General features: G+C 37.3%; 3 protein-coding genes and 1 long non-coding RNA gene across 6 annotated transcripts; 1 reads left to right on the forward strand and 3 right to left on the reverse strand.

Moving 5' to 3' along the window:
* Positions 1-49: 49 nt before the first annotated feature.
* On the reverse strand, positions 50-2,273 carry LOC124185465 (odorant receptor 49b-like). 2 transcript variants are annotated; one of them, XM_046576398.1, is made up of 7 exons: positions 2,086-2,273; positions 1,905-1,937; positions 1,685-1,826; positions 1,479-1,582; positions 673-1,113; positions 276-536; positions 50-201 (listed from the first exon to the last, which is right to left on the reverse strand). In XM_046576398.1, the coding sequence occupies exons 1-7, from the start codon at positions 2,227-2,229 to the stop codon at positions 142-144; spliced, it is 1,185 nt and encodes a 394-aa protein (XP_046432354.1). In that variant the 5' UTR covers positions 2,230-2,273; the 3' UTR covers positions 50-141. The 2 variants fall into 2 exon arrangements, with proteins under 2 accessions (XP_046432354.1, XP_046432274.1); XM_046576318.1 differs by having other exon boundaries at positions 1,685-1,937.
* Positions 2,274-2,959: 686 nt separating this feature from the next.
* Positions 2,960-15,295, forward strand: LOC124177764. The gene is made up of 3 exons (XR_006869662.1): positions 2,960-3,082; positions 3,956-4,047; positions 15,272-15,295. It is a non-coding gene; the product is annotated as an uncharacterized LOC124177764 (long non-coding RNA).
* LOC124177746 (odorant receptor 83a-like) lies at positions 8,437-11,210 on the reverse strand. The gene is made up of 6 exons (XM_046560513.1): positions 10,991-11,210; positions 9,819-10,077; positions 9,649-9,752; positions 9,049-9,483; positions 8,661-8,921; positions 8,437-8,561 (listed from the first exon to the last, which is right to left on the reverse strand). The coding sequence occupies exons 1-6, from the start codon at positions 11,183-11,185 to the stop codon at positions 8,496-8,498; spliced, it is 1,320 nt and encodes a 439-aa protein (XP_046416469.1). The 5' UTR covers positions 11,186-11,210; the 3' UTR covers positions 8,437-8,495.
* Positions 15,296-17,654: 2,359 nt separating the features above from the next.
* Positions 17,655-20,875, reverse strand: LOC124177734 (odorant receptor 83a-like). 2 transcript variants are annotated; one of them, XM_046560492.1, is made up of 6 exons: positions 20,656-20,875; positions 19,418-19,670; positions 19,248-19,351; positions 18,642-19,076; positions 18,267-18,527; positions 17,655-18,167 (listed from the first exon to the last, which is right to left on the reverse strand). In XM_046560492.1, the coding sequence occupies exons 1-6, from the start codon at positions 20,848-20,850 to the stop codon at positions 18,108-18,110; spliced, it is 1,308 nt and encodes a 435-aa protein (XP_046416448.1). In that variant the 5' UTR covers positions 20,851-20,875; the 3' UTR covers positions 17,655-18,107. The 2 variants fall into 2 exon arrangements, with proteins under 2 accessions (XP_046416448.1, XP_046416455.1); XM_046560499.1 differs by having other exon boundaries at positions 17,655-18,527; positions 19,418-19,692; positions 20,656-20,754.
* Positions 20,876-21,885: the final 1,010 nt, after the last annotated feature.

Below are 21,885 nucleotides of genomic sequence, written 5' to 3' on the forward strand. Positions count from 1 at the left end.
AAGCTTATCTCAACTGAACTGAACCAAATAATTATGAAGATTATACTTGAATTCTTTGCATTTATTCGATGCTCGAATTGACTACTTGCGACATAAGCAACGTAAGGTTTGATTTGTTGTCGTCGATCTTTGAAGTGCCACTCAAGTTTCTTCGCTCATTTGTCGCAGTACTGACAAGTAAGATAAATTTGTCCTCATGATCTGAAACAGAGCATTGTTATCACGCGATGATTGGAGAAATTTTGTTATTTTCATTGAAGACGAATGAACTGTACATTTGTGAAGGTTTGTAAGGATATTGCGTGAAATTTTCCAGCAGTCAAGCAACAGTTTCGACGCGATCGTATCGTGATCAGCATCAGACTGTTGCGAAGAGACGTTCCTGCCTCGGAGGTTGGCATCAAGTACCACTTGGACCGAAATGTAGCTTCGCCAACTTTCGCACTTTCGAGGCTTATTTCGTTGCAGGTCCAAGTAAAAATAAGGGTTTGGAAGACACCCCCCAAAAAGTGAAAAATGAATACCGGGCGTCCAGCCTGTGGAGAATAATTGTCACGGATCTTTTATGAAACAGTCGAATTGCGAATTGAACGATCCATAAGGAACCTCGATATAATGAAGTTGAGAATCGGGTGAAGATACAAATAAAATTACAAGCGCGTGATTCCTTACCAAAAAAGTTTCGAATCCTGCGAAGCATATGAGGCAACTAGTCACTCCTATCTGACAAATAAGCATCCGATTGAAGACGTGTTCCAGTCTTTCGATGTAATCGAACAGGAATAAATGGTGCTTTACGCATGCCTTCAACTTATCGTTCACTGTTTTACCGAGATCCGCATGGTTTTCCTGTATTCTAGATTTTACACAATCGGTCGGTGTTTTCAAAATAACGTTTTTGCCAATAATGTCCTCCGAATATTTTTCATTCGCTGCTACATGAGGATCCCGAGTCACTGGAATCCCATCACTTACATGGTGTACACATTCATCACACAACGTCTCTAATCTATGCTGCAAAATTTTGAATTGTGCAACGACGTGTACGTTGAATATACTCAGCAAGTTGTCGAAGCAGAGGAAAACAATTCCCGTATGTATGGTAGACAGGCTCTGAAGTTTGAAAGAGTTGTTTAATACAATTTTTCAACTATCATACTGACAATTTCTTTACCGGCATGTTACAGATCGGATTTTTAAGAATTGTACTGACTAACAAATTGGTACAGCAAAAACAAATGCTTTACATAAATTTGAACTCATGAGAACTATTTTTCTTCCTTTAACATGGTTTGTCAACAAATTGACACTTGATCTCAATGACGAAGTATAGTTTTAAAATCCGATGAGTACAAAGCTCCGGTAGTTCTGAAAATTACTTTTCGTGCGTCCCAATTACCATGAATACTAATTTTGGCCTAACAATTAAGTACATTGCGATCAAAGAATTAAGATTACGATTGATTGGTATATAGTACCTCAATCAAGTAAGTAATTTCGTAGTACGGTGTCACAGATAAAGGCAAATCGACGTAAAGCCTGAACGGCAGTACTCTATCGGTGCCATTTAACCTGTAGTTTTCTGTCGATTAAATACGATAATTAAACAACGCATAGCCCATGTAAGACAATATTTTTGCTACTGCATACACGATACTGACAATCAGTGCAGTATTAAACTCACCGATCAACGGCTTTATCAAGTAAGAGATCACCGTTCCTTGAACAGTAAAGGTCATGCTGCCCAGCACAATGATGCTCCTTTTTTCGCATTGCTTTAGTATACGCTGGCTAAAATTGTCGTATTTTACATTCCAGAAGTTTTTCTCGGAAAACACAATCAAGTCGATCAATTCATTTCGTCTTACGATAGCGATAGATAATTTTATAATGCTACTAATTACCGGAATGACGGCGGCGAGAACTTCCGTGACCTCCTGAAATGATCGGAGACACATTCGTACTATGAAATCTGCTCTCGAGCATTATTCCGCATAAACGTAATCCTTGCAAATACGTTGCACGATATATTATACATCTGATCATTATCTGCCGGATACAATTTGTTCCATAATTTGTACTCACGTAAAGATCACCCCAAATATGGTATAAATCAACCCCCACAACGGCAATGGCGAAAATAAGTGCCGCTACTGTATAAATCAGAGTAGCGACGAGGATCCCTTTTTCACGTTTCGTTTCAGCGTACCAAAAACCAACAACCTTCATGTAAAACCGTACAACTTTGATCGAGATATTTCTGTCCAGGTACGACGACATCTTGACAATTTGTGATACGTGACAGTCTTCCTTAACTTGGTTATATTGCACGTATCTCCGTCTTGTAAATTGTGGCAATCACGGTAATGGCTTCGAAAGATTGCACAGTAACACTTGCCCATTTGAACAATCTATCATTACCACTTCGCATCTCCGTATACTTATATATCCACTTCGATATTTCAAAATGGCGGTTTTTGCGACGCGGTCTACTCCTTGAGAGTGGCTCTGCACTCTGACGTTGATATCCATGGCCGCGGAGTTGATCCACACTGTTGAATTTTGCTCAGGGCGACAAAGATCGGTATAAAAATTTCATACCAGTTGCGCAACTACTGATCACTGAAGCGTTAGTTATTACTACTTCGTTTGACCGATATCATTGAATTTTGAGAAAGCAGATAAGCTTCCAAAAGCTACTCGTCAGAGACGGAACACGTAAATTACCACACTGTGACCTATGCATGAATTATATGTAATGTTCTAGGTTGTGCTCAAGCAGTTTTGTTGAAGTTCAACAATCCGTTATTTTTACCCTTGATCTCATTAATTGGCCAAGCTTGCGCCAATTCTGTGAGTGCAAAATAGATACGGGTTATCGATTTCAACGTAATTAAGTGTCACGTGAGACTTGACTTCTTACTTTTCAGTTGGTATTTCTGTGTTCACGTAATAACTGTTTTAAAATGATTATATTTAAACTACAGATAATTCTGAAACCAAACACGTAGTGTGTTTCAAGATTAAAAAGTTCAGTCATATCGCAAGCCTATTATCGAAGAGCTTTCACCTAAAACACTTCGTGAGTATAAGTTTTGATACTTCCGTTGTTTTAACCAAGACCTGACAGTCAGTCATTCACTTTTGACATAAAGGACTCACTGAAGTCTTCATCTAATTTAAGGAGATTGACGAGTCAGGGATAGATAGCATTTCACTTATTTTATTGCAAGATAGTTGCACATTGAGGATTCATCAAACTCACGTTTTCGTAAGCCACGAAAATTTTCTAAAGAAGTATAAAAACAACCAATTCAAAAATTAGAACCCAGAGCTGAGATATCGACTTTTTAATAAAAATCAGTGGGAAATGGTTGAATATTTAATACAATCGTTTGATTTCATTCAACAATGGATTATTTTTATTGAAAAGACTATTTTTTACATCATTAAGACGCTTCAAGTATCTCGTTCGTTTCAGCAAATATACGGTTTTTTGGGATCTCACTGATATGGATTTTGATTAAAAACCAATAACATCAAATTTGAATGCGGAAAAAAAATAGAAAATGTTTAATTGAATTTATAAAATGGTTTTTACAGCAAAATAAGCCACGGTGGAAGAAAGTTGAAGGAATCTATCATATTTTCAACGATTTAAAGTGATTTCAAATGGCGAATCAATATGCAAGTTATCGTTTAAAATTTCAGCACACATTTTCTCAAATTTTGAGTAAAACCATTGTTGTTTATGAATTTATAAATTGATAAATTTCTGATGTTCGAGTATCTTGTAATGAAAGTAAGGAAGATGTATTGAATTTAAAATCGCCTCTGTAAATGGAAAGGACAGAATATTACTTGAAATACGTATTTGTGTAATTAAAACTGTAATGTTCGATAAATTTTTATACTGCCGTTTCTGACGTGTTTTTTGAATTTTCTGAGCATAAAGAAATGAAAATCTGGGAACGTCTGGAATAACAGTTTCGAAAATTAAACTGCAACCTTCATCGACGATTTCGGAATCTTATACATATGTTTGGGGTGAGTGAATTTCACGATTCTCGTTCATGAAAACTCATCCTCTGACGGTAATCATTCTGCGTTAGTTAATTTCTATAGGCAAGTAGGTAAACTACGAGTCGTCTGCTTCTTATTATCTTACCTTCCTTCGGGCAATGGAGGAAATTTACAAAGCATAAGGCGATACGTTGGGGGAAGCTTTCTTTACCAACGACCGCGCCATGCATCGATCGCCGTTCGAAGGTGCAGAATTGCCGACAGTCGACGAAAAGAAGGTGGGTAATAATCGCGACGACAGTCAAGAGTAAAAATATCGTTGACCAACAATAGTCACATGTGAAGTTCGAGAATTCTTCACTGCGCAGCATTTCTGCGTCAGAGATCCGGAGAAGATAGGGATTATAAGATAATAACGACGAAACATGAAATCATAAATTGTAGTTGCAGGGAGTAATTTTATACATTGGCGTATTAACGACGAGACACGAGCAAGATTTTCTCAAAAAAGCGGATCAAGCGATTCGAGAAATACGCGACGAAATGATTTGGTTACAGATGGAATGAATCGTATAGCAGTTCAAGTATACTTTCAACGATTCTAATACCTCAGGTATTGGGTTTTCGATGATTGAATTGACTCGTGTTACGGACTCGAAGTCACTGCTTTCACCTATTCAAAAATGAACACTTTGAATAATTTCACAAGTCGAATTCATATAATTCAATACCTTTATTATCGTTGAATAATTGACATGAGAGTATTTCATTCATAATCAAGTTATGTAACAGACAAGTTGAGAAGAAATCGTGGTACAGATATTTTAACTGACGGCATACTATAATACGATAATATGATGCGACGTAGAATTATTGTGTCAAGGTAACATTCTTGATCTTGATGAAATAATAATAAAAATTATACGAATAATCACCCAAAATTTATTAACCTAGTGTGATTACATAACGATGACTTTAAATATCATGTAAGAAATAAGTGTACTACTCATTCACGTGAAATGTTCGTTAATAATCACAAAGTATCGGAAGTTTATACGCGGCTTGGATATGTTCCAAAAGCAGGGCTGCTTTGTTATAATCATTAACTCAGTTTTGTGAAACTTGCTCGAACAATACGTGTATCAGGGTATTTCGGAAAACAACAACTCACGATTATTCACCGTTACGATATCTGAGCAGGCAGGAGCGGGGGAAATTTTAGAGGCCCGCGATGAAACTTGATACGTACAGGCGGCCATTGGGCCAGTATGAACTTCCCATTTTTTAGCACGACATTCCGCGTAGAATAAAGAAAAACAACGAAACAAATTATCGTATAAATTATTTACCCAAATAACCAAGTGTCGCAGTCACACCCCCTAAAATTTTTGTTCAGATTGAAAAAAAGATTTTATGAAAAGATGAGCCTTCTACGTGATGTGGAAGATTGCGCTCATTTGATTTTTTACTTTCTTCAACACATTTTTTTGATCTTGCGAAGAAACACGTTGTAGCATTACAATTATCATTCCTTTCCTGACTGGAGGCTTGATATTGCAAGTGTGAGTCTCATTTGTGACGTGAATCGAGATTGATATGAGCAGTAAAAAATTTTACTTACGATACTTCATGAATTTAAAAACAATGTATAAAAGTGAAAATCAACTCATTACGATCTTCCACATAACGTAGAATGCTCATCTTTTGCCGGACCCTTTCTTTCAGTCTTGTCAACCTTTTCGGGGGGTGCCATCTTGTAAAATCACGAATAATTTTTTTCTGAAACATCCTAATGCACATCCAACTCTAACTATTCGATTCCTCTTACCAATTTTGTTAATTCCAAGACCCAACGACTCGAATACTGCCCCCCTTTTATGGCTAAGTATATGTCCTTGTAAAACGTCGTCTCCGCAATTTCTCAACGTGTACGGACTATCCAGTCTACGGCATTATAAGTGAGCCGGTAAATTGTACACCCATTATGCTGTAATAGAGGACAATGATTGTCGTTCCGTTTGATATCCTATTTGATCGATCGAGCACATTCACAATGTATGTGGTTGACGGCAAACATGAGCGAAGGCTTAAGTCCGCAATAACATATCCCGTGACATTACAAAAATAGTTCCTTTCCCGCGATGGTTTAGGCAAGCCGATCGGATGATGAATTTTTCACATCCATAGAGTTAATTAGAGCTGATCGCACGATAGTCGGAGTCAAATCGCCAAAGTAAACATCGAAAAGAAAAGCATTGAGACTGGAAAGATGATTTGACTGCAGATTAAAGTAGTCTGGTTTCACATTACGTCAAACAAAATGCTTGAAAATGGATAATGGACTCACAAGGCGAAACAAGACGCAATACGGCTAACGAAGGCAATGTTGTAATTACCAGAGAACAGAAAAAATATCCATTAACCACACCATGTATGTATAATACGCACAAGGGAGGATCAGACTTTCGGGTTAACGACTGTTTTCAACCTGTGCAAAATTGTAAGTCCGTGTTTCAGGTCTTCGTGCCATCGATTCAATGTACAGCTGCAGTTTAAAGCTTTCAAGCATTCTCGAAAAGAGCTGGGTACGTTTCTTCAGTCGATAACCAGCGCTCGCTTAGCCCTATAGTCACATTTTACAAACAGACGTTATTAATAAATTAAGAATTACAGCTTACAAGATAAATTGAAGCTTTTGTTTGTACACGAAAAATCTCTTGTCGGGATTATATCTCGCACTTCGGTCTTTGATTTTTTAAGATGCGGATCAATTGATTGGAGCCGATGTTTTGCGCTCCGAATTTTATGCGATTCGGGATTTCTTACGCTGAAAAAAAAAAGTTATCGAACCGAACAACTTATTTTTTTGGCCTTCAGTTTATTTGATTCGAACAATTTCTCACTCAAAACAACTACTTCTCAGTTGAAACAAAAGCATCGATTCATTGATTTGAATGCTGCATACTTTCGAGTTTAATATATTTCAAACAAGTATATATATTTCAAAGAATTAAACTGGAAATTTCGGAACGAGAACTTCCCTTGAATCGAGAAACTTCATTCAATTCGTGAAAGAATAGTACTTCAACCGCTGAACACATCGGTTCAAAAGCACCAAGACGTTGCAAATGATAATCCTGCGCTTGCTAAAATAGTCACGTTATTGCCAGATTGTATATTTGGCTCAATGTGATGTTTGTCCGACATGATCAACGATAACTACGACTAAAGAAATGTGTAATAGGTTGAAACAAGAATTTGTTTAACAAGACAGGTTTTGATATTCGTTTAAGAAAATTATTCTGTTCATCAGATTATACAGCACATCAAACAAAAAAAATTCCGTCCAAGTAAATGAGGATATGTTTGAGTGGAACCAAGAAAGATTTCTTGCGTTGCTATACCCACGTATCACATTCAACTCAAGTTATTGACTGATGCAATGAAATATAACCATTCTCAGTTTCAAACAAATATGCGTAATTAAAAATTGCAAATGTACACTCCAAATTGATTTCAAGAACTCTCGATACTATTGCATACGCGATTGCTATAAATGAATCATTGTTTCTACGAAATGAATATTATTTCACTGAAATAAAATTTTTCTTGATTCGATAATCTTCTGATTTTTTGATGTGCATGTTCCACGTTTTTCAACCGAAATGATAATTCATTCCAAGTAGTACAAATTCTTCAAAAGCTTCACAATCAGAGATGTTTATATACTCGAATGCTTAGCGTTACCTTAGTCCAGCTCTAAACAAATCCGCCAACTATATGTTACGCAATATATTGGAGTATGGTTGTGATCCAACAAAGCTTTCCAATAAATAATTTGTAATAACGCTACTACACTTGGTAAGTGACAATCAATAACAACAGCATATCGTATGCAAAAGACAAAAAAAAAAAAAAATAATGTAACAAAATATGGAACCGAGCGAAATTTACACCACATTTACATATTACTCTAGAGCAGTGCATTACATGTTCGCAGAACTGGAGTAATACTGAAATATTAAAGAAATCATTGAATTATTTAAATACATTTTTAATCAAAATACGGGGTTAGCCGTTGTGATTTCAGCTATTTATGCAAAATGCCATATCTTCTTCGATCGAAAAAATATCCTATTGGTCCTTGTAAATATGATTTGAGTGAAGCGCCAATTTGTAGGACATGAAGCATGCAGCGTTTGGATAGAAATATCAAACCAGAAGAGCAACTCAAGTAAGTTACGCCGCTCAATCGTTATTAAATTCATATAAATTATTATTTAGTGTCTGAAATACGGATTTTATTGATTGAAAACTACATAAATTGTCGCTTTGAATAGATGTGCTCTCAATACTATGCAAACGTTCGGACTATTTGGATTAATGAATATTTATTAAATGTGACAATTTTTCTATCTCAGTGTGGTAAAATCTGATGGTTAGCTGCCAAATACAGAGGATACCTAAATGAACTAATCGTAAGTTCCGTCGCTCAGCTGACGCAGTATCGATAAGTAGGATGAAGTTGTGCCGAGGATCTGTAATGCGAACGTCGTTATTAGATGAGTTAACGATGAGTAGGTTCCTATTTTTTCAGTGAGTCGAACTTGCTTTATACCGAGTATGAGTTTACTGACATTCATGAAGGACTGCAAAGATACGGCGTGAAATTTTCCAGCAGTCAAATAACAGGCGCGACGTGATCTCATCATGATCATCATCAAACCCTTGCGAATGGACCGTCGTTCCTTAGTATCCGGTATCGTGTACCACTTCGCGCTGAATGCATAATTCGCAATTTCCATGCTTTGGGTGATTATTTCGTTGCAGGTCCATGTGAAAATTAGGGTCTGGGAGTAGGCGGCCAGCAGTTGTAACATGAATGCTCGACGTCTAGCCTGTTGATAAAAATCTCTAAGAATTTGCTGTCAAACGTGACATCTCGTTCGATAAATCTGCGACGAATTTTCGAATTAATTTGACCATAACGTCAAAAGTGTTCACCTTACTTTGAACCTGACTCACCACAAAAGTTTGGAAGCCTGTCAGACATATTAATAAGCTGGAAAATCCCATCTGACAGAAAAGCATCGGGCTGAAGACGTGGTCGAGTCTTTCGACGTAATTAATTAAGAACAAATGTTGTTTTACGCATTTCTTCAATTCGTCGTAAGTCTGCGTACTGAGATCCGAGTGATTCTTCTTCACTCCAGCCGTCACAACGTCGATTTGCTTTCTCAAAATTTTATTTTTGTTGAAGATTTCTCTCGGCAAATTCACATCCACCGTCTCAAAATAGTTCGTTTGACTCTCGTCATGCACGTGACTCATACATCCGTCACACAACGTCTCCAGTCTGTGCTGCAGTATTTTAAACTGACCAACGATGTGAATGTTCAATATACCCAACAAATTGTCGAAGCAGAAGAAACAGATTCCTGAGTGTATGATTGACAGGCACTGCGAAAAAAAAAACACCAACTAATTCGATTGAATATATCTGCTCCGTGTCAATAATTTCCATCTCGATGAAACAGTTCTCAATGCTAGGAGCTGAGTAATATTGATTTCAGACTGACGGAAATTGTTGTAAATTTTGTGCATACTTGAATAAAGTTACGATACCTGAATTGTGTAAGTAATCTCGTAATACGGTGTCACGGCTAAAGGCAAATCGACGTAAAGTCCGAACGGCAGTGCTCTGTGAGTATCGTTTAGTCCACTGTATGCTGTTCAGTAATTATGAATCAGAAACACGAATATAATTTGTAACTCTACCTGAGCTTTACACTCACTTATAAGCGGCCTTGATATGTAAAAGACCGCTGTTCCTTGGACAGCACATGCCAGACTGCACAGCAGAATGATACCCTTCCTTTCGCACTCGTTTAATACCTGCTTGCCAAAACTGTCGTATTTCACCTTCCAAAAATATTTTTCGGAAAATATGATGACATCGATAATTGCATCTTTCCGCGCTATTGCGATCATTAATTTCAAAATCGCACTTAACAGCATTATCGACAGTTGGATGTTTTCCATGATATCGTGAAACTGGAAATACAAATTTTTAGAACGAAAAGATAACGCATTCTGATATGGAGATACATACATATTTGTTTTAAAATGTTGAATCCGGCAGCGATTTGTTATTCAGATAAGTCTATCATGTTTCAACATTTTACTACTCAGGTGCTTTTTCTTTGCGACAATTTATTTGTCAGTTCATTTTCACATTCCGAGGAGATTTTGTTTTACAGCTGAATTTCTATTCTATCATATTTACCAATTCAAGAAAATTTTTCCAATACGAACTTTTTATGCAACGAGAAACGTTATTTTCAATTTCGTATCTCTGAGGAAATTTCTGTATTGACCACCCAAAAATTATGTTTCGTTATTGATGTCTATGTTCAGCAAGTCTTGGAAAGCAGCTAGCATTCTGATTAAGAAGATATGAAATTTTCAATGATGCTGACAATGGTGACGGGATAGTCAGAAAGTGATAATCCATCGTGGTGTAATTGCAACTGAATTCCTGTTTTCGAATAGGATTTTAATTTCTTTTTTTTTTTTTTCTGAACCATGAAATACTATTGAAATAATTATGACAATCTCCAATTTTAAGCGGTGAGAGATGAAGGTTGAAAAAAATATTCCCCGATCACAATTTTGTGGAATGCTCGAACTTTCGTCCGATCTCGCAGAAATTCGACTTGAAACATGGATTTTAAAATAGAAGTACTCGATAGAAATTTAGATGTAAGGAGTCAACTACTCTTAGTACCTTCACGAAGACGAACCAGAATAAATCCAAAACTTGATGCACTTTCAGACGCCGTTGCATCTTAACGTTAGAGCCGATCGTAAAGAAACAGAAATTATTATAGTCGACTCCCGGAACAACGTTTTTGGAGTGTGTGTTTGTAAATCCAAAACGCTATCAACTGTCCAATGTTGTACTTACGTGAAGCTTTCCCCAAATATGATGCAAATCGATTAGCATGGCGGCAAAGGCAAAGACGAGAGCGGCTATTGTGTAAATCAGAGCCCCGTTCAGCATCCGTTTCTCACGTTCTGTTCCAGCATACCAAATTCCGACAACTTTCATGTAAAACCGTGAAACTTTGACTGAGACATTCCTGTCTAGGTAAGACGGCATCTCGACGATCTGTGGTGCGTGTTGTTCGTTTTTAACCTGGGTCTATTTATCTATTACCTCCACACTTTATAAATTGTGGCAATTACTATAATGGCTCCGAAGTATCGCATGGCAACACTTACCGTCCATTCCAACGATCAATTATTCATTCTTGCACATCTGCATATATCCATCCATGCACGTTGGTATTTCAAAATGGCGGTTTTTGCGACGGTGTCACTTCTCGTGACAAGCTCTGTAATCCAAATTTGTATTGCCGTAATGTGAATCTTGCATTCGCTTCGAACTGAATTGATTTAAATCAGTCTCACGATCGTCTCCACGGGTCCAATTTTAACCGTCTTATAATGAGTCTCGTCCTAGTAATTGATTCAACCATTATTCATTCGTTTTCAGAAAATGGAATAGTAACGTGAGCGACTGAATTTCCTACGTTTTATGTTTGGTAAAAACTCGGAAAATGAGCGTCGATGGTGAATGGTGTCAAAATGTGATGCATTCAGTGTCATCGTGATTTGAGGTGCTCTTAAAATAATCCGGATTACGTGAATTCGATTTCATCGTGAATCTACGGCAATTGTACTGGCACTATCAAGAGGCTGGCGATTTCAACAAAATTATAACGTCAGGTGAGCCCAATAGTCAAGTCTTATCATAAAAAGAATTCTGTTCTTCGCATCTACATGAGACAGAGTATTTAGAAATAATTACGTCGTATCTCGTCACCTGTATGAAAAAATTATAGTAGCACAAGTTATATGCAAATGAATTTCACTGATTTTGATATTTATCGAACTAAACTTGAGCGTGAATGACGTTACACAGTACTTTTTTCCCGACCTGTAGAATCTGCTTTAATTTTGATTGAAAAATTACGAAGTGAGAAACATTACAACCGGATTATTCTTTCGTGAAATACTAAAACCTAAACGCAAAAAGAAATTACGAAGCTTCTCCATCATTCAATCTTAAATACGATTTATGTGCAAAAAATAAATAAGTAACGTTCAATTTGTAGCATGGAAGGTACAGGAACTCTCAAAACAATTTTCTATGATTTCTGATTACGTAAGATTTGTCATTCAAACGTAAATTTTCAATTAGGAATGATATGGATATTGGGTTCAATGAATCAGTGGTCTCAACCGCGCACTATATTGCAAAATTCAAAGCTTCAAACAAAAGCTTGACTTTGCAAAAAAAAAAAAGACCGTCAATTATTTGGGTACTGTCAAAGTACACGAAGTACTTGATGACACATTGTCAGAAGTTCATCTTGAATTCCGCGTCTTATCCGTACGGTAACCTGAACTTGGACATGAGTCACAATCGACGAAGAGCGAAGAGCGAATTTCCACAGTACGAACCTTTGATTATCATCGACAGTGCGAAACAAAACGAAGCTCTGAAATCTGGACCAGTAGATATTCGTATCTAATTTCAGGCTGAAAATAACTTTCCTACTGGTAGATCTGCCTATGCTTGACTTTACACGATCGTATAATTGAATATAATCCGCTGACTGCTGGAGTGAGGAAATTGGTATAAAAACCTTGAAGGTTACAACAGTCCGTTCAGTATTTTTCACGATGGAGTTCATAATCGACGTGCAAGGATTCGGGAGACCGGGTTCCGGTTTTACACCAAAAGAATTGGCAGTTGTGTCACTCGACGAAGATACCAATCCGTTAACTTTTCTCTTCGAACCACCGTACGATTGGAATTCTTTACTCGCTCGATGTGAAAGCGAAAATTTTTAACTATTACGGAATTATCACGGACTATCCTGGGAAGGTGACGATTCGCCTTTTGATAAGCTCGATTTCACCATCGACTGGGTGTCGCTGCCTGATGCTTCGACAGTTGACGTAAAAGGTTTGGAGAAGAAAATTTGGTTGTCCGTCGTTGCAGAAATTGAAGAAAATGTCAGATACTGATTCAAACTGTGCGCATCATGCTATATTACGTCCAAATTGTGCAGCTCAAAACGTATTGCTAACAATGCTCTCGTCAAAGTGACGTATTAAACTTCGGACTATTTCTCACTGTGATATCTTAGGATCTAAGACGGCTGCTGCCGCATATTTTCGATTCGCGTACTCTGACCATGTTGATTCGAAGTCGGAGGCATAGTATCCGAATTCTGTGTCACGTCGGATTTCTCTTTCCGTATCCTCCCTACAACGTCTAGCAAAAAACCGTTTTCTAAACCCGTCCCACGAATTAATCACATCGCGGCGCGCAGTCCACCAAACTTTGGCGTCATTTTGCAGGCTTCGTCCCAATAAAATCAAAACCTGGCTACTATCTGTACCTAAAAATTCGAAATATTCTTCCATTTCCTCGACATAGTTTACTTGTTTTTTCCCAGTTTTTCCCTAAATACATAGTTATTTACATTGTTTTGTCCTCTGTTTACAAATCTCAATATACGAATATCCTCGCTTACAATTTGTTTTAATTTTTCATGTCTGTTATTTAATTCAGCAATCTGATTCTGGTTACATCTGCTGCTATTTAATGTTCTTTCTTTCAAATTTTCGTACAATATTTTCACATGTTTCGAACTTATCATCGCAATCGGCTCGTCCGGTGTCTATCTTATCGTTTAACGTGCGAACGTCCACGTGAAGTCGATCTACGTTACCCTTTTGTGCCGTTATTTTCTCGTAAATGAGTTGCTCAGATTCCTTAATAGCATTTAACAGTACCGCAAACATATCATCTGGACCTTTTTCTCGACTAATTAAAGGGTTTCGCGTGCTTGTACGAGCTACTGACATGAATTCTGACATATCTACTCCGTTATCCTGGAAATTTTTTCACTCCTATCGGCTAAATTTAGATTAACCTTGTTAACATGGAAAGTGCATCGGTTGCGAATCCTTTGCAGAAAGATGCTAATAGTGAATATGTTTGTTAAATTCGGGCAATCTCAAGGGAATAGGAGCAGGAAAGATAGGTGTTGTCCATTCAAAAAAAAAAACCTACTCTGCTTTAATTTATCCCTGTCGAGCTAATGGGTTACCTTCGCCGCCTTTTTCCACAACTTGGATTCCCGTGCTCACCGTGCGTGTTCTTTATTTTATCGATAGTCTCTACAGTCCAGGGTGGATTGACGTGGCTGTCAATGACATTTACCCGACTGGGCCATGGTTTATAACGACGCCAAGTGTGAGGTTGTGTCACCGTCGCTGAATCCCCATATTATACGATATTACTCCCTAGTTGCTCGGATAAGGAAACAACCGCGTATAGTTCATGAGTGCCGAATGCATGAATAATAATAACGTATTTCACAAAAATGATAGTATGTCGATTTGAACCACAAAATGGATAAAATATAACAAAAGTAAATTTAGTTTTACAGTAATCCGAGTTTCGGCGCTAAGCTGCCTTACAATTAGATGTCCTTCCCCGATGTCGCCTACTTTTCCCTTCTTCTCGTATATTAAATTTTCAAGATTGAATTTCGTTTGTCGAACTCACGTTTCTTTTCCGTATGATTAAATTGGTCGCTTTTGACTCGAATTTATCTTTTCTCAAACCCCTGATCCTAACATCAATTTTAAAGTCAGGTTCGCTCTTTTCTGGAACACTGTTGACTATAGCTGCTCACCGTGGTCCTTATATACTTGGTTTAATCCCTCGGTGTTGTCGCCTCGTCGTGCGTAGAGATTGTCCCGTACACGTTAGGTTTTGCTCGATCATGCGTGTACTCGGTTATGAGTGTGCTTGGGTAAACGGTACGTTGCAATATATATAAATTACAGTTTTGTACCAGTTACACAAATCAAACGGCGCTTTTTTTTTTGTTTCTTCTCTTATTTTATATTATTGTGACGATACATTCTTTTATTTTTTCGACAGTATAATTCTAAAACATTATTTATCGATATTTTTACTGGAAACGACTGGAATAACAATTTCTAAAATTAAAATGCCACCTTCATCGACAAGTGAATTTCACAATTCTCGTTCATGAAAACTCATCCTCTGACGGTAATCATTCTGCATTAGTTAATTTCTATAGGCAAGTAGGTAAACTACGAGTCTTCTGCTTCTTATTATCTTACCTTCCTTCAGGCAATGGAGGAAATTTACAAAGCATAAGGCGATACGTTGGGAGAAGCTTTCTTTACCAACGACCGCGCCATGCATCGATCGCCGTTCGAAGGTGCAGAATTGCCGACAGTCGACGGAAAGAAGGTGGGTAATAATCGCGACGACAGTCAAGAGTCCATATATCGTTGACCAACAATAGTCACATGTGAAGTTCGAGAATTCTTCACTGCGAAGCATTTCTGCGTCAGAGATCCGGAGAAGATAGGGATTATAAGATAATAACGACGAAACATGAAATCATAAATTGTAGTTGCAGGGAGTAATTTTATACATTGGCGTAATAACGACGAGACACGAGCAAGATTTTCTCAAAAAAGCGGATCAAGCGATTCGAGAAATACGCGACGAAATGATTTGGTTACAGATGGAATGAATCGTATAGCAGTTCAAGTATACTTTCAACGATTCTAATACCTCAGGTATTGGGTTTTCGATGATTGAATTGACTCGTGTTACGGACTCGAAGTCACTGCTTTCACCTATTCAAAAATGAACACTTTGAATAATTTTACAAGTCGAATTCATATAATTCAATACCTTTATTATCGTTGAATACTTGACATGAGAGTATTTCATTCATAATCAAGTTATATAACAGACAAGTTGAGAAGAAATCGTGGTACAGATATTTTAACTGACGGCATACTATAATACGATAATATGATGCGACGTAGAATTATTGCGTCAAGGTAACATTCTTGATCTTGATGAAATAATAATAAAAATCATACAAATAATCACCCAAAGTTTTTTAACCTAGTGTGATTACATAACGATGACTTTAAATATCATGTAAGAAATAAGTGTACTGTTCATTCACGTGAAATGTTCGTTAATCACCACAAAGTATCGGAAGTTTATACGCGGCTTGGATATTTTCCAAAAGCAGGGCTGTTTTGTTATAATCATTAACTCAGCTTTGTGAAACTTGCTCGAACAATACGTGTATCAGGGTATTTCGGAAAAGAATAATTTACGATTTTCCACCGAAATTCTAGAGTTCTGCGATGAGAATTGATACATACAAGCTGCTGTTGGTCCAGTATGAACTCCCCATTTTTTGGCACGACATTCCACGTGGAATAAAGGAAAACAACAAACCAAATTATCGTATTAATTATTTACCCAAATAACCAAGTGTCGCAGTCACACCCCCTAAAATTTTTGTTCACGTTGAAAGGAAGATTTTATGAAAAGATGAGCTTTCTACGTGATGTGAAAGATTGCGCTCATTTGATTTTTCACTTTCTTCAACACATTTTTTTGATCTTGCGAAGAAACACGTTGTAGCATTACAATTATCATTCCTTGCCTGACATTTGTACTCAACGCAAAGTTCACGATCTGTAACATGACAATTTATCAACCGGGAATCTTATTTTCTTATGTTAAAAGTTCGTATTAAATTATAACTATTTCGTGAGATTGAATAGTCGTCAGATCCACTTCTCAATCATCAACTGGAGGCTTGATATTGCAACTGTGGGTCTTATTTGTGACGTAAATCGAGATTGATGTGAGCAGTAAAAAAAAAATGTACTCACGATACTTCATAAATTTAAAAAAATCTATAAAAGAAAAAATCAATCAACCACAATCTTCCACACAACGTAGAATGCTCATCTTTCGACGGAACCTCTGTTTCAGCCTTGACAATCCTTTCAGGGTGTGCCGTGTTGTATAATCACGAATTATTCAATTCTGAAACATTCTAATGCACATTCAACTGTAACTATCCGATTCCTCTGGCCAATTTTCATAATTCTAAAACCTAATAACTCGCATACTGCCCCCCTTTTATGGCCAAGTATTTGTCCTCGTAAAACGTCGTCTCCGCAATTTCTCAACGTGTACGGACTATCCAGTCTAAGGTATTATAAGTGAGCCGGCAAATTGTACACCGATTATCCTGTAATAGAGCACAATGATTGTCTTTCCGTTTGATATCCTATTTGATCGATCGAGTTCATTCACAATGTATGTGGTTGATGGCAGACATGAGCGATGGTTTAAATCCGCAATAAAATATCCCGTGAACTCACAAAAATAGTTCCTTTCCCGGGATGGTTTAGGCAAGCCGATCCGATGATGAATTTTTCACATCCATCGAGTTAATTAGAGCTGATCGCACGATAGTCGGAGTCAAATCGCCAAAGTAAACATCGGAACGAAAAGCATTGAGACTGGAAAGATGATTTGACTGCAGATTAAAGTAGTCTGGTTTCACATTACGTCAAACAAAATGCTTGAAAATAGATAATGGACTCACAAGGCGAAACAAGACGCAATACGGCTAACGAAGGCAATGTTGTAATTACCAGAGAACAGAAAAAATATCCATTAACCACACCATGTATGTATAATACGCACAAGGGAGGATCAGACTTTCGGGTTAACGACTGTTTTCAACCTGTGCAAAATTGTAAGTCCGTGTTTCAGGTCTTCGTGCCATCGATTCAATGTACAGCTGCAGCTTAAAGCTTTCAAGCATTCTCGAAAAGAGCTGGGTACATTTCTTTAGTCGATAACTAGCGTTCGCTTAACCTTATAGTCACATTTTACAAGCAGACGTTGTTAATGAATTAAGAAATACAGTATCCAAGATAAATCAAAGCTTCTTTTTGTACACAAGAAATCCGTTGTTGGGATTATATATCGTGCACTTCAGTCTTAGATTTTTTAAGATGCGGATCAATTGATTGGAGCCGATGTTTTGCATTCCGAATTTCATGCGATTCGGGATTTCATATTGAAATCTGATTCTTGGCTGCTGAATATACAATGATAACTGAATGAACTAAGTTCCGTCGTTCATCTGACGCAGTACCGATAAGTAGGATGAAGTTGTGCCGAGGATCTGTAATGCAAACGTTGTTATTAGATGAGTTAATGATGAGTAGGTTCCTATTCTTTCTGTGATTTGAACTTCCTTTAAATCGAGTATAAGTTTACTGACAGTCGTGAAGGACTGCAAAGATATCGCGCGAAATCTTCCAGCAGTCAAATAACAGGCGCGACGTGATCTCATCATGATCATCATCAACCCCTTGCGAATGGACCGTCCTTTCTCAGTATCCGGTATCGTGTACCACTTCGCGCTGAATGCATAATCCGCAATTTTCATGCTTTGGATGATTATCTCGTTGCAGGTCCATGTGAAGATTAGGGTCTGGAAGCAGGCGGACAGCAGATGTAAGATGAATACTGCACGTCTAGCCTGTTGATAAAAATCTCTAAGTATTTGCTGTCAAACGTGACATCTCGTTCGATAAATCTGAATGAATTTGACCATAATGTCAAGACTGTTCACCTTACTTAGCACCTAACTCACCACAAGACTTTCGAAGCCTGTCAGACATATGAATATGCTGGAAAATCCCATCTGACAGAAGAGCATCGGGCTGAAGACGTACTCGAGTCTTTTGACGTAATCAATTAGGAACAAATGTTGTTTTACGCATTTCTTCAATTCCTCGTAACTCTGTGTACTGAGATCCGAGTGATTCTTCTTCACTCCAGCCGTCACAACGTCGGTTTGCATTCTCAAAATTTTATTTTTGTTGAAGATTTCTCTCGGCAAATTCACATCCACCGTCTCAGAATAGTTCGTTTGACTCTCGTCATGCACGTGACTCTTACTTTCGTCACACAACGTCTCCAATCTGTGCTGCAGTATTTTAAACTGACCAACGATGTGAATGTTCAATATACCCATGAAATTGTCGAAGCAGAAGAAACAGATTCCTGAGTGTATGGTTGACAGGCTCTGCGAAAAAAAAAAGAAAAAACAACAACTGATTCGGTTGAATATATCTACTCCGTGTCAATAATTTCCATCTCGATTGAACAGTTCTCATTGCTAGGAGTTGAGTAATCTTGATTTCAGACTGATGGAAATATTGTAAATTTTGTGCATACTTGAATAAAGTTACGATACCTGAATTGTGTAAGTAATCTCGTAATACGGTGTCACGGTTAAAGGCAAATCGACGTATAGTCTGAACGGCAGTGCTCTATGAGTATCGTTCAATCCATTGTTTGCTGTTGAGTTATTATAAGTGAGACAGAAGAATGTAATTTTTAAATCTACCTAAGCTTTGCACTCACGTATAAGAGGCTTTGCTACATAAGAGACCGCTGTTCCTTGGACAGCACATGCCAGACTGCACAGCAGAATGATACCCTTCCTTTCGCACTCGTTTAATACCTGCTCGCCAAAACTGTCGTATTTCACCTTCCAAAAGTATTTTTCAGAAAATACGATTAAATCGACAATTGCATGTTTTCGCGCTATTGCGATCATCAATTTTAAAATCGAACTGAACAGCGACATCGCCAGTACGAGGTTTTCCATGACATCCTGAAATCGTAAATATCAATTTCTAGAACAAAAAGACAACGCATTATAATATGGAGATACATATTTGTTTAGAATGTTGGCAGTGATTTCTTATTCAGATAATACTATCATATTTCAACATTTTACTACTCAGGTGGTTTTCTTTTGCAGCATTTTATTTGTCAGTTCAATTCAGAAGAGATTTGGTTTCACGTTTGAATTTTTATTTTACCATATTTACCAATTCAAGAAAATTTTTACAGTACGAACTTTTTATGCAAAGATAGACGTTATATTTCAATTTCGTATTTCTTTGAGGAAATTTCTGTATTGACCAGTCGAACATTGTGTTTTGTTGTTGATTTCTATATTGAGTAAGTCTTAGAAAGCAGCTAGGAATGTGATTAAAAAGATATGAAATTTTCTATAAAGTTTCGAAATTGTCAGGAGCAGATAGTGACGGGATAGTCAGAAAGTGATAATCCATCGCGATGTATTTGCAACTGAATTTCTGTTTTCAATTAGCATGTTCATTTCTTTTTTTTTTTTTTCTTCACTATGAAATACTATTGAAATAATTATGACAATCTCCAATTTCAAGCGGTGAGAGATCAAGGTTGAAAAAAATGTTTCCCAATCACAATTTTGTGGAATGCTCAAACTTTCGTCCGATCTCGCAGACATTTGGCTTGAAAAATGTAATTTAAAAATAGAAATACTCGATGGAAATTTAGATGTAAGGAGTCAACTACTCTTGGAACCCTCACAATGTAAATCCAGAATAGATCCCAAACTTGATGCACTTTCAAACGCCGTTGCATGCTAACGTTAGCGCCAATCATAAAGAAACAGAAATTGATATAGTCGACTCCCGGAAGGATCGTACTGAAAATCGCTGGAATTACCCTCATTCATCTGAACAAATACATTAAGAAACAGATGAGAACGTTTTTGGCGTGTGTGTTGTTGAACCCAAGCGCTATCAACTGTCCAATGTTGTACTCACGTGAAAATTTCCCCAAATATGAAACAAATCGACTAAGATGACGGCAATGGCAAAGACGAGAGCGGCTATTGTGTAAATCAGAGCCCCGTTCAGCATCCATTTCTCACGTTCTGTTTCAGCATACCAAATTCCGACAACTTTCATGTAAAACCGTGAAACCTTGACTGAGACATTCCTGTCTAGGTAAGACGGCATCTCGACGATCTGTGGTGCGTGGTGTTCGTTTTTAGCCTGGGTGTAATATCTCCACACTTCTTAAATTGTGGCAATTACTATAATGGCTCCGAAGTATCGCATGGCAACACTTACCGTCCATTCCAACGATCAATTATTCATTCTTGCACATCTGCATATATCCATCCATGCACGTTGGTATTTCAAAATGGCGGTTTTTGCGACGGTGTCACTTCTCTTGACAAGCTCTGTAATCCAAATTTGTATTGCCGTAATGTGAATCTGTCATTCGCTTCGAACTGAATTGATTTAAATCAGTCTCACGATCGTCTCCACGGGTCCAATTTTGACCGTCTTATAATAAGTCTCGTCCTAGTAATTGATTCAACCATTATTCATTCGTTTTCAGAAAATGGAATAGTAACGTGAGCGACTGAATTTCCCACGTTTTATGTTTGGTAAAAACTCGGAAAATGAGCGTCGATGGTGAATGGTGGAATTTCACTGATTTTGATATTTATCGAACTAAACTTGAGCGTGAATGACGTTACACAGTACTTTTTTTCCGACCTGTAGAATCTGCTTTAATTTTGATTGAAAAATTACGAAGTGAGAAACATTACAACCGGATTATCTTTTCGTAGACTACTAAAACACAGATGCAAAAAAAAAAAATATGAAGCCTCTTCATCATTCAATGTTAAATACGATTTACGTGCAAAAATTAAATAATTAACGTTTAATTTGTAGCATGGAATGTACAGGAACTATCAAAACACCCAATTTTCCATGATTTCTGATTCGGCAAGATTTATCACTCAAACGCAAATTTTTAATTAGTAATGATATGGATATTGGGCTCAATGAATCCGTAGTCTCAACCGCGCTCTAGATTGCAAAATTCAAAAGTTCAAACAAAAGCTTGACTCTACAAAAAAAAGAAAAAACAATCCTCCAATTATTCGGGTACTGTCAAAGTGCACGGAGTACTTGATGACACATTGTAAGAAATCCTCTGCACCGACGATTTCATCCATATTACCGTGCACTGGTGTC

The sequence above is a fragment of the Neodiprion fabricii genome, chromosome 1, assembly GCF_021155785.1.
Source record: "Neodiprion fabricii isolate iyNeoFabr1 chromosome 1, iyNeoFabr1.1, whole genome shotgun sequence".
In the NCBI taxonomy this organism is placed as follows: domain Eukaryota; kingdom Metazoa; phylum Arthropoda; class Insecta; order Hymenoptera; family Diprionidae; genus Neodiprion; species Neodiprion fabricii.